The sequence below is a fragment of the Alligator sinensis genome, unplaced genomic scaffold, assembly GCF_000455745.1.
Source record: "Alligator sinensis unplaced genomic scaffold, ASM45574v1 scaffold228_1, whole genome shotgun sequence".
Classification (NCBI taxonomy): domain Eukaryota; kingdom Metazoa; phylum Chordata; order Crocodylia; family Alligatoridae; genus Alligator; species Alligator sinensis.
In genome coordinates, this window is record NW_005842044.1 from 2,265,941 (window position 1) to 2,278,734 (window position 12,794).

The window sequence follows — 12,794 nt, forward strand, 5'->3', positions numbered from 1 at the left end:
CTCTGAGCATGTTGCGTTTTGCACTGTGTATGCAGGATGTATATTCCAGCTTCCGACATGTCCCTGTGAAAAAAAAGAAACCCTTCATTGGCACTGGCAGCCTCTAAGGATGTATTCTTTTCTATATGTCACTGGATCCGTTTGTTTATAACATCTTTGTAATATGCCTGCCTGGATTTCTTCTTCTTTTCTTTTTTTTCCTTTTTTTTTGGTTTTTTTTAATCCCCCTCCCTTCCCCGATGATATGCGTATTCATTAAAGATGCAGCATCCCTGTTCTGAGTTGTTCTAATCCCAATGATAAGAGTGTGGTTTAGCTCAATTGCTTGGAAATCGCTGAAATCCTGTCGCATCTCAAAACCAGCGGTGCCGGTTCTTCCCCTCCGCCCCGCCGCCCCGACACTACGACCCCGTGCAGGCCACCCCTGTCCGATATATCAGCTTTGCTCGATGATCCTCCCACCACAAGATACGACTCAAAATAGTCAACTGCCCGTCTCCGACACTGCCTCGGGACCCCGTTCTGCCCTTGGTCACATCCCGCGCTGCAGCGGGTAACGGGGTGCAGAACGCGGCCCGGGCACCGTCCGTCCTCTAGGTTTTATCTGTGGGAAATCCTCCTCAGCATTTCACACACAGAGCTGTTGGGTACAACCCTGACTTGTGGACTCAGCTTTGCTTTGCTTCTGTTTTAGCTGTCTCTCTGCTACCTTTTCAGCAGATTTCTTTATTACACTGCACTGGATTGCTATATTTTTAACCAGAAATAAACTCAACATTAGAGCATGTGCCAGTTAAATTCAGTTCTTTTCCTTCCATGGTCGCTCTCATTCCCCCCTGGCGGTTTTTCTTTTCCTTTTCGGTCGGAGGGGGTGCAGGGGCAGGGGGGTGGGAGGGGTGGAGAGCACCAAGGAGTTTTCATTCTCCACTCTCCACTTTTGTACACCCCGTTTTTGGGGCTTTTTTGTTTCCTAGTCATCTCTTTCTCTCTCTTTTTTCCAAATGGAAAGGTTGCTGCAGACCTGAAGTGAACCAAATAATGATATATTGTCATGGCAGCCCTAGGAAATCATACATGCTGCGATATGTGTTTTGTAATTCTGTTTGCAACTCTTTGTAACGACTCTAGAGAACTTTTTTTGTACGTTCCCGTAAGTGCATGACACAAAGGTACCTACAGAAGCAGGTTACATAGTTACATGCAAACACAATACAATATTTAGATATGTATAAAACAGCACAAAATGCATATCATTATCAAATAAAAGTACTAGTGGTTTCATGACTAGCCTTTTCACCCTGGTGACCGACTAGTTATTACGGCTTTTTCTCGCAGGCCCCAGCGAATTTGGACACAAACCCCAAATTCAGCCTTGCCTTTCAGCTCTTTCTCCCCTTAGTTTCTACCGGTCTAAAAGTTCAGGTAAGCCACACTTCTAAGTCTGAAAGATATCTGAAGGCTAATATGAATTGGTTCCCAAACAATCGGATGAAAAATAATGATTCCTTGATTAATCACGGGGAGTCGAGCCATTTGTCTTAGCTCTGTGCTTTCACATCTGCCCAGAGCCAAAAATACTCTTGCTGTGTAGCCTAAAGAGAGAAGCAGGTCGATGTTCCTCTTTCCACCTCGGAAGTACCATGTTTGTGGCCACCCGTCTAATGCACCCAGCGCCATAGCGGCAGGACACCACATCCGCGTAGTCTCTCTCCAGGCCGTGCCGCATCTGTCTGTCCATGCATAGGCAAGCAAATGCGTGCAAGCTGCTGAAATCACTGGATCATACTCGTTTCCTAGGATGGTCTGTCCAGCTCTTTAAAAATAAGAGGCTTGCCAGGCCATTTGGGAAGGATCTCAACCTGAACTGGTGGCACCAGAGGTGGGCCCAGCAAAAAAGTTGCACCTCGAGCAGTGCAGAGACACAGCCCAACCTCAGCGGACTCCAGAAGTGCTACCGACCCTCAGACCCCATGGCTGCAGCGGTGGACCACTGCGAAGCCTCCCTCTCCACGCAGGCATGAGAAAGGAAGATCCCAGGCTGGATTGCAGGACAGAAAGGATGGAAGAAATACGCAGTTTCGGCCTGGGTCTTGGAGGTTTTCAGGTGCCTAACTCCCCTGCTGCAATCATAGGAATTAGGCGCCTGGTCTGGTTCTCATCGCTGCCAAGGTACTGTGAAGCCCAGGCTGCGATAGGGAGATATAACCCTGCACTGACTGTGAAGGGGTTAGTTGTATCCTGAGAGAGCTGGGAGCAATCACCGGGCACAAGAGTGCGGGGAGCTGGAGGAGGGGGTGCAGGGCTAAACCTGGAGGCCAGAGGATGCGGATGAAGTGCCTCCAAGCCTGACAGCCTGGCAGCATGGGTTTGAATCATAGAAAATCATAGAAAATTAGGGTTGAAAGGGAGGTCACCTAGTCCAACTCCCATGACTCTGGTTCCCCGGGAGAAGGGGTTGAGAGGCTCTGGATGTGGTGCTGAGCCCTTCTGGAGCTGGGGACCAAGCCAGCTTCTCATGCAGGCCCTAGAAGAGTGATGGGGATAAGGTTCAGTCTGTTGGCTCTGCACTGAGTGTGCTGGGAGCCATCGCTGGACACTGCAGTGTGCAAAGCTAGTGTGTAAGTGCTACGGTTGTGCACCTGAGAGTGCTTCTCCCCCCTCTCCTTTATGAAATTGTTGCAGGTGACCTGATGGCTTCTGCTATTGCTCTCGGCTCATCAGGACTGATCTAAATGGTGGCACAGGTGTTGGCCATGCTGCCACGCAGAGTATGGCTAATTGCCCACACCAGCTCCCAGTATGGCTAATTGCACCATTACCCTATTCCCCCCCAGTGCCTGCCTGGATCTCTCAGGTGGTGTCAAAAGTGCAAGTGCTCAGAGCATGCATAGGAACATGGGTGTCCTTGGGAGAGAGCACTGCCTGTATCCCGTTAACACTCAAAGGTCACTCCAGTCTATGAAGAGGAGGCTGGGACAGGGATGGGTGGCTTGTGGTAGAAAGATGCCTCCAGACCAGGCTGCTACTGAATGCTATGGGTGTGTTCAGGGTCCAGGGTATCAACTGTACTGCAAAAAGCAGGTGCCAAAGCTTTGATGCCAGGCCAGGGTCCTTGTGTCCTGTTCAAGGGACAGTACTGGCCCAGCAGCCGATGGGGTGGAGTTGCAGGCCAGTAGGAGGGGAGCCCTATGCACCTGAGGATACCTGCTCCCTTCCTGACACCCCTGATCTGACGGTCCCTCTTCCCTGAAGTCAGACCTGCACTCACTTCCCCCAGGGTAATGCATGGGTCAGCGCTGAATGTGCCCGTGGTCAGGTAGTGCCCTGCAACAAGCTGCTGCGGGAGCAAGGGGATGCACAGCTCAGAGACTCGCAACGAGGTCTGGTTTCTTGCCGCGTTGAGGGGACGCTGCGTGGAGATGGCCGAGACGGAACAAGAGGAGCAGGTTGCTTCTCCTAGGAACGGGGATGCAGAGATAGCAACCGGTGCTGCTCGTGCAGCACACGGACGAGGCGGCACCGAGTCATCACCCTTCGGCTAGGCTGCAAAAGCAGGAGCAACAAAATGCCTGCGGCGTGTGCGAGGCCCTGGGTGGGAAAGGACACAAGGAGCAGGTGGAGGGGTAGCACCGGGGCTGAAAAGAGGCAGGTGGTACGTAGCAGGTTAGATGCTTTAGGGACCCAGAGACCAAAGGCACAGCTCCAGAAAGCACTGTCACGCTTGGGAAGTGAAGTGCAGGTTGTCACTCCCTGGCACAATTGCACACCTGGCTGGGTGCGATGGGGCTGGGCAGCTGAGCCAGATGTGGTGTTGCCACAACCTGAAGCTGCAGGGGATGGAAGTGTTTGTGTATCACACCCACACCCCAGCTGGAGGTGGTGAGGGAAGCTACGCACCTCGCTTCACCTACATATACCTCACGCCTGCATTGCGTAGCCAAGTGTTAGACACGCTCTGCTTAGATGCACGCTCTGGATGTCTAAATGATGCGTCTCTGCCCAGGGGCTCTCCCCCCTGGGTCAGGAGCCGGCTCCAGGACGCTGAGCCCCACTCCAGATGTGTGAACCTCTCCTCCACTCGCTTAGCTGCATCGGGAATAGGGCGTGCTGTTTGTTCCTCGGTGCATTTCCCCCAGCCCCCATGCTGAAGCCTCACCTACGGGCCTGGCTTTCTGGTCTCGTGGACAGGTGATGCCCGAGGAGAACCAGGCTTTTCGCATTCCTGAAGCCACTTCCCACGCAGCAGGAGTTTCATTTAAGTAATACTTGGGGCTGCTTCGTCTTTTTTAGGGACCGGTCCCTCCGTTCAGCCCAGCCCAGGGGTGACAGGCTTGGGCTCGTGTGCGCAAGCACCGACTCCTGCGGCTCTTTTAAGGCTAGCAGGTCCCAGCGCAAGTCTCTGGTTTGTCTCTCTGCCTAACTGGCCTAAACTTGAGCATCTCAAAGGCAACTATGGGGGAGTCTGGCTGTGCTTCCAGTGGCAAGACTTCGGCGTATGAGCTAGCACACAAGCAGCAAGATAACTTCACAGGCTTCCCCATGAGCCTTTCAAATAAAACGGGCCAGCACAGGCTCAGCTCTCCAGGACTCTGGTGCTTGTTCAGCGAGTCCCAGCAAGCCCTCCTTTTCCAGATCGGTTATATCCACCTGGGACCGAGCTACTTAAATTCTCAGCCAACAAACACATAAGCCTGAAGGCCGATCCGTTCCACTTCCTCTCCCCCACCCATCCGATGATTGCTTAGCTCAGCCCGGATGCACAAAAGCTGCAATTTGGATCCAGCCTTTAAGAGGAAAACACAACCCACTGTTGCATGCTCTGGCTTATCCATCGTCTAAGCTGCCTCAAGCCCGCTGTCTTATCGGGGGCACGCTGGAACCTCCTCCCCTCGCTGCAGCGCTCCGGGGGATGCTCCCTCTTCGCTGAAGTGCGGCTAAGGGGCTTTCTCCTTCGTTTCCTCCCCTTCCAATCAAAGAAGAAATCAAAGTCTCTGGGGAAAAAAAGGAGATGCATGAAACTGGGAAAAAAAGGAGATGCATGGAACTGGGCCAAAACAGCAGTCCCCGTGCTGAGAAGGCTGCGGGTGCGGGGGAGACCCAGCCAAAGACAGCATTTTTAGTTGCTCCTTTTTGGCTATAAGATCAGCGACAGGGTGAAAGTGCAATGTCTCCCGGCCTAGCCGCGGGGCCGGACTGCACATCAGTGAGCCCAGGTGCTGGGAGCCCAACCAGCACGCCGGTGCCTGCTGCTGTTAACCAAGCGTGAGCTGCAGGTTGCTTCCCCAGCTAGCCATAAATCCCCTGTACTTCCCCCGCTCCTCTACTGCTTTGCATGCAAGGCGCTTCCTCGTCAGACACACCGTGCTCTCGACAGCTCAATAGCGCAGGCAGCCTGCTCTGTGCAACCTTGGTTATTTAACCGGCATTAGCTTCCCGGGGCCCGGCACTGCTCAAGAGAGAGCAGATGTCCTGAGGACACCCCAGCACCCCAGGATGCTGCCGCAGCAAGGGGCGAGCTGGCCCCTCTGGGTGTCAAAGCGTCGCCGGCGTTGGCTGCCGCAGACAGGCACGCTCCATCTGCCGTCCCCCGGGGCTACGGCAGGGCTGCGACAGGAGGCAGGCGGCACCCTGAGCCGGGAGCCTGTTGGAGCAGAGGCAGACAACCGACTGCACTCGGTTCCCGCTGAGCTTTGCACATCTCCCCGCACACGGGCCGGCACAATGGGAATTGGACTCGGGCCCTCCAGAACCAAATGCACAAGCTACTGCAGCCCGAGCACTGGTACGGCAGGGTCCTGGGGCATGCAGGAGCACTGGCTTGCAGTTGCTTTTTGTTGGCATGTATGTACCTATACGCGTTACGTGCACAAGAAGCAGCCAGGTTCCCAGAGCATTGGCTGCAGCTGGACACTGCACAAACCACGGGGCTCAGATTCTGACCCCCACCCCCGTAAGAGAGGGAGTCGCTTTCCTCCCATGTTTAACAAGAGACAGCTGAGTGCATGTGGGTGAGCAGCAAATGGTTAAGATGATGATAGCCCAGCCCATGAGGTCCCCTCCCAAAAGCCCCAGCATTTATTGCAGTAGCAACACGAAGCAATCCTGCATGGCAGCCCCTGGCATGTCCAGCACCCTTTCACCTATAGTGACCTCCCCTCTCTCCCCCACAAGCCAGACAGGGGGTCTTCTGGAGCTCCTGGTGCACCCGTTTGGCTTGGCCTGTGGGGCCAGGCTCGAATCCAGCCCTGGATGGCAGCCACTAGCAAACATCTCATTTTTGGCTCAAGGTCCTCGGTTGCAGTCTGTCCCCAGCCTCGGACGCTGGCTTGTCCTAGTGCCTCCCTGCCCACAGCTGCCCCTCCTGGGCTTTGCATCTACTCCCCAGGGAGCAGCTCACCGCTCTCCTTGCAGTAGTTCACCATCCTCCCAAGCAGGTCAGCCTGATTGCCACCCTTGTTTGCACCTGACCTAGCCATGCCCTCAGCTTCCCCTCTGGCAGGAGCGCTAATGAGGCCCACCTGTGTCCTGCTGCTTGTACAACTCCGAACCTAAGCCTCTCCCAGCAAGAAATGCAGGAGGCAGGACAGGAGACAGAGGAGGAACAGATCTCAGGAAGAGAGAGGGGTGCACGTGCTTCCTGAGCAGCCTTCAACCGTGCCACCGCAGGGCTGTGTAACATTAGCCTTCGCTATCCTCAATCCCAGTGCAAGACCTGAGCTCCCAGGGCAGATCCCATCTCGATCTTTGCACCGAAACAGCAGTTTCCAGCTGGTTTGGCTGATGCACAGGTTGTGAAGGTGTAAGCACAGAACATGCTTGATCGGCTGCACCTGGGCCGGGCAGACGCACAGCTACATGCCTGTGGTTATGATGGATGCAGAAGTCAAACGGACAGGGCAGTTCCCTGTTTTAGCTCCAGCGGCTGGCTGAGGGGAAGCAAAAGCCCCCCCTTGCCAAGAAGAGGTTTGACCCTGTGCTTTAACCCCAGCCCCATGCTTTAACCAATGTAGCACAGGTTCGGTGCTAGGCTGCCCCCTCCCCTGTTCCTGCGAAGCAAGCCTTGCAGGGCTCGAGAGAAGGGAGGAGGCAAGGCCAGGATGAACATAAGCTGGAGGGTTGCACGGCTCAGGGAGCTGGGTGCTGCTTGGGAAAGGGCAGGCCTTGGTTTCTAGCTTCCTCCCTTCCTCAAGCAACAAAAAAAAATCCCCCCATCCACACTACCCCTTTTCCCCAGCGACTTAAACAGAAGGGCAGTGGCTCGGCTTCAAATGGAGCACAGAAGGAGCAGGAGGACGCAGCGCTGGGGTTCGTGTGCTATGCTGGGAAGTGTCAAAGCTCTCCTGAGCAAAGCAGGCCTAGACCCCAAGGTGAGTGTCCTAACCACACAAGGACATGGGCTCGGCCTTGCTTTTTCTGGGACTTATGAGCATGCAGCCCACAACACCCTGAGTATGCACAGGCACGCTTATGCATCCACAGGGCAGGGGGGCCGCGATTGCAAGCCACGTGTCAGTGCCAAAATACTGGAACACAACCACGTAGGGACATAAAAGGTCACAGTCCCCATTCTTAGACTTAAGCATCCAAAAGTTTCCCCAAGTTAGGAGCACCCAGGCCCATATCCATGCACAGGAAGCACAGGAAGAGTCAGAACTAGAGAGGAGTGAACATTGCGGGGTCTCACAGTGAACTGCTTGTACCTCAGCCTTCAATGGCTTCACACGCATGAGACGAGCAGGGATGTTCGGGTGGGTTCGAAGGGAGCGCCAGAATTTCCTTCGAAAAACAAAAGCAAAGGAGGAAGAAAACCAAGCGGGGAGCGTTCCCCAAGGGACAGAAACCCACCGTGACTTAACTGAAGAACTTTATTATAAAAGCACTCAGAGAAACCAAACCTAGCCCTCGGACCGGAGAGGAGGGTTTGGGTCTAGGAAATTCTCATGGATAGCTTGTCTCTGCTAACCTCGGCTCCAACAAAAATTCCCACGTTGTGTCTTCAAGCCTCGGTAGCATGAGGTCCTGAACACACTGGCCACGATGCCCAGAAATAACAGCAGAAATACACCATTAGCAATGAGACGAGCACAGGGGCATTCGCCTGGAGCAGCAGGAACAAGAGTGCTCCTGGATCTGGCCGGGTTTACTGGTGAAGGACACCGGACTAAGTTGAGCTGGCCTCACCGCTGTCCCCGGGGCGCCTCCGCACTCACGTTGCCCATTTGCCGGAGTGAGTGCGTCTAGACCAAGCCCTCATAGAAAGCCTTGGCCATCGCATGTGCCACCTTCAATACTTTCTTCTCCTTCGCCTCAGGGCCCATGTTCCTGCGGGCGAGTTTAATCCAGTACTGTTCTGTCCTGGGCAAATAGTCCGTGTACTTCTCATCTGGATGGGCAGGTGGGTGCTGCTCCTCTTCTGTCATGGGACAGGAGGGAGACACAATGGGAGAGAGGGGTCAAGGCTAAAACAAGACGCTCCCCCGGGTGTTGGGAAGGTCGAGAGCAGGCTGCTGCTAACAGCTTGTTGCATGATGGGGAACCAGTTTCTCCCCGAGGACATGGCCCAAGTTGGAAAGAGCTGGTGGAAAGCTTGGCCCGCTCCCCTACTTTGGGCTGCCTCAAGCCACCACTGGCCCATACATCCCCCTCGCTCCTCTCCAGGTCACTGTTACCTTCATCATCTTCACTCTCTTCATCAGAGCCCTCCTCCTCCTCATCTCCTCCCTCGGCCCCTTCCACGTCGCCCCCTTCTTCATCCGACTCAGATTCTTCCAGCCACTCCTGAGTTTCTTTAATAGGAAAAAGAGAGAGAGAGAGAGAGAAGAAATGCATCCAGTCACCCCCAAACTGCCAGGAGAAAGTGGCAGCATCGGGCAGATAACCTGCCTCCATTCTGCAAGGATCACACGGGTGTCCAGGGGTGTTTTTAGGGGAACAGCAGAAAGGGGCCCGTGGACAACCCAGGTTCTGGCTACACTGGAAAAGGCACGTTGGCTTTTAACACCAAATCAGGGTGCCCACAGATTTATGACTTGTAAATGCCACCTCCATGCAAGGCTTGCTGGGACCCCGTCTGGAGCAGGCATCTGCAGGCTGACACGGGCATCTGGGGTAGACGAAGTTGCTTGAAAGCACAGGAGAGCGCTAGCCCCATGCCATCGCTTACTTGGATCCATCTCCACCAGCACCTTCCACTCGTCCATCTTGTGGAGGTCGATGCTGTAGAGGTCACTGAGGGTGAACTGGCGGTCTCCCACCTCAAACATCCCCCCATACACATAGAGAACGCCATGCTTCACCGCCAGCATGGCATTGGACCGGGGGCATGGCTCCACTTGCTGGCCGGAGGCTTCATCACCGGCACCCTCCTCTTCCTCTTCTTCCTCCTCCTCCTCTTCCGACTCGGACCTCTCCAGCTCTGCTCCGGCGGCAGGGATCATCTGCTTGATTGTCATCACAGTCCCATCCTCTGCAACCACCTCTTTGACTATCTCCACGGGCGCCGGAGGGGGCTGGCCCTCAGACTCTCCTCCTCCAGCCGCCTCCGCTGCCTCTGCCTTCCTCCCGCGCCTGCGTTTCTTCCTCTCAGATTTTGGTCCCTGTTGACGATAAGTGCATTAGGAAAGCAGCTGGAGGAGGCTACGCTGCAACGTGAATCCGTGCAGCATCAACATGCAGCTCGGCTAACGCAGCACGTAGCATGGAAAACAATACACCTAAATGCAATTTGGGGATTCAATTCGAGTTTGCAGGCACTGTAAATCTCGAAAGATACGCACATGCTCCGGCACAGCACAGCACAGGCCGCTCCGCTAGCTATAAAATGAATGACAAGGAAACGGAAAGGAAATTTGTGGCGTACTATTGTTGGCTCTATTACTATGTCAACTGGTGGTGGTAGGTGTGTGTGGGGGGAGAAGAGAAGCAGTTCCCTCGCACACACATACACACACTCGGTAGTTTGTGGCTGGCGCAAGAGAAAATAGCCCACCATTTTGTGAAATCAAAACACAATTACTGGGTGCTAAATTACAATGCATTAGCGGGAAGCACTCCAGGTCCTCAGAGCGCTGTACCAAAGGGCTGGGAAATCACTTGCCAGGAACTCAGAAGCAGACCTGACAGTGCAGCTTTGCCCGTCGTTATGTGACTGACTTTTCCTCTTGGAAAACAGAGAGAGGAGGCCCAGGGGTGGAGGAGAGGGAGGTCAGTTTGGGCCAACCTGCACCACTTGCACCTGATGAAGAGCTCAAGTCATGCTGCATTTCTGAAGGGTTAACATCTCGTCTCCTCCATCTGGCAGCTGCAAGCTTCATCTCCCTGGGATAAAAGGGGTGTTTTCCCAGCCAGCCAGCTATTGCTATGTCAGATCCTGATGGAGACAAGACACTGTCCTTTTTATTTCAGTGTAGCTAGACCAAGTTAGCGAGGTCCAGTGGCAGAACAGTGGAGTCTCACTCACTACGGATCCAAAGGCACGAGTTCAAGCCCTTCTCCAAGCACTACCCTCAGCTCTAAGTGGGGTACTTGGTCATTCGGGCTGCGGAATCAAATATGACTAGATTTTCACTACTCCCATACATGCTATTAGCTACAGAGACTGGCCTGCCCTAACCACACCAGCCCTAAGGGTTCATTTGAAAGCTCAGGAGCAGCTCTGACCTTGAGTCAACCCCAGGACAGGTGCATAAGGCTGACTTGGCCTAGTTACACCCAGGTAAAACCATCAATGCCTCGTCTCCCCCAGGATTTTGCACAGTGATGTAGCTCGATGTGTACCACACCCAGCTAGCTTTCAAATCTAAATCAATCAGAGAAGAGGACGAGAAGACTGAAGGGAGATTTGCTAACAGTCTTCAAATACCTGAAGGGCAGTTATAGAAAGGATGGAGATGGGCTTTTCTCTGTGGCTGTAGGGGACAGGACTAGCAGCAATCGCCTCAAGCTGCAGCAGGGGAAATTTAGGTTGGAGATGAGGAGGGACTTTCTGAAGAGGAGGATGGTCGAGCATTGGGACAGGCCGTCCAGAGAAGTTGTGAAATCTTTGTGCTTGGAAACTTTCAAAAGCAAGTTAAAGAGACACTTGGCTGGGACGGTTGAGTCAGGGACAACCGTGCCTTGAGCAGGGGGCTGGGCTAGATGACCCTTCCAGCTCTACTTTCCTATGATTCGGTGGGCTCAGAGAAATGGGGAAGGGGAGGGTTGACAATACATATTTTTTTCAAGACCTTTAACTGTCCAGGAAACCAGCGATTCTTCCCCATATCGTAGAAATAAACATCGTTGAAGAAGTCTCCTTCGATGCTCTCCTCCTCTTCCTCATCGTGGACACCTCCGAACAGGAGGGACCGGTTATTGGGGCCGACCGCCGCCGAGAAGCCCGACCTGGGCGTGGGTTTCACTCCGGAAGGGTTAAGTCGATTCCAAACCCACTTGTCTAGGAGAGGATAAAGAGAAAGCACACAAGCACGTCAGCTCACGAAGGGGGTAGGTTTCCCACTGACCCATTTGGGCGGCTTTAAAGATTTCACAGCATGCTGCCTGCAACGCCGTTAAATAATGTGAAGCAGGGCAGTTTGCATTCTCCGGTTTAATCGCCCAGCTAAGCCATGTGTTCGCTTTCTAGTCTTTACCCTGAGGAAGCGATTGTGTGTTCAAACAGAAGAAGTCACATACGCTCATTTTGCAATACCAGCAAAGCCATCTTTGAGGCATGCTATTGTGGACCAGGGGTGGGAGATGGACATCCCAGAAGGGACCAGTGTGCATTTAGGGAACAGAGGAGTTTAGAGACTTGTTCAGGGCACAACAGCTGCCTGGAAAGACTAGAGGTCCTTATTCATGGGCCCACAGTACCACAAGCATTGCTCGTGCAATGCAAGACAATTGGGATTTTTCCTTCTCTAAAGATAATCGGGAGGGTCTTCTAGCAGCATCTTACCGAGCCCAATTGCCGGTTACCTTTACAGCTTGCCAATATTATAGTGAAGAATACAAAGCTCCCACACCAACACAAGTTAAGGCTATGTTTTCAGGGCTGTGCATGTGCATATCCACCATCTAACTGATGTCCTCTACCTAAAACTGCACTTCCAACCATGCTATTTGCACAAGCAATTTTGGCGTGTGTGGTCACACATGCAATTCTGAAATCCTGGCCACCCTACACAACACCTATCTACCTGTACACCGCCTCCAGGCTGCTTGCATCTTCTAACCAGTCGAGGGGAACCTAAATATCTGCTTGGCTACACTATAAAATGAGAGAGGCCACTAGAGCTAAGCTCTGGAGCGTGTACAAATATATTTAACCTAAAGCACTGAAGCTGAACCTTTCGAGGTTTAGAGAAACTGGCAAAAACGTTAGCGTCTCCTCCCTCCCTGAGAGCAGAGTGGCATGAATCTCAAGGGAAGCAAGTGGTACATCTCCCATTTCTCGGGACATTTAAAGCCAGGCAGAACAAAAGCGCTGTACAAATATATTGCGAGGAACTACCCAGGGCTGGGGAATCAAACCCAGTCCATTTTCGTCTTGGTCTTCTTGGATGCTCTTGCTACCAAGCAACTTGTTGGAAACTGGAACTGGAATTACAGCTGCTCTACCTGCTGCTGGGAAAGACCTGTTTGAACCCTCTTGTCCTGGGGAAGGGGTCCAACCGGTCTGCTTGGCAGGGAGGTTGATTCACCGGTGTGCATTGGTGGATTGCTCCTACCGCGATTCAGGGAGAGAGAAAGCACTGGTGCATCCCACAGGTATCCCAACCAGCTCTGCTTGCACTTGCCTGATCCTTCTGCCT

The 12,794-nt window shown here is 53.4% G+C and overlaps 1 protein-coding gene across 1 annotated transcript in view; it reads right to left on the reverse strand.

Annotated features, from left to right (window-relative positions):
• Positions 1 to 7,851: 7,851 nt before the first annotated feature.
• KLHDC4 (kelch domain containing 4) overlaps positions 7,852 to 12,794 on the reverse strand; it is a 31,505-nt gene continuing 26,562 nt past the window's right edge. The window contains exons 9-12 of the mRNA XM_025203110.1: positions 11,226 to 11,463; positions 9,164 to 9,596; positions 8,670 to 8,786; positions 7,852 to 8,413 (exon numbers count right to left, since the gene is read on the reverse strand). Of these exons, the coding sequence (XP_025058895.1) occupies positions 8,238 to 8,413; positions 8,670 to 8,786; positions 9,164 to 9,596; positions 11,226 to 11,463 (964 nt within the window). The 3' untranslated portion in view covers positions 7,852 to 8,237. The remainder of the gene's footprint in view (positions 8,414 to 8,669; positions 8,787 to 9,163; positions 9,597 to 11,225; positions 11,464 to 12,794) is intronic.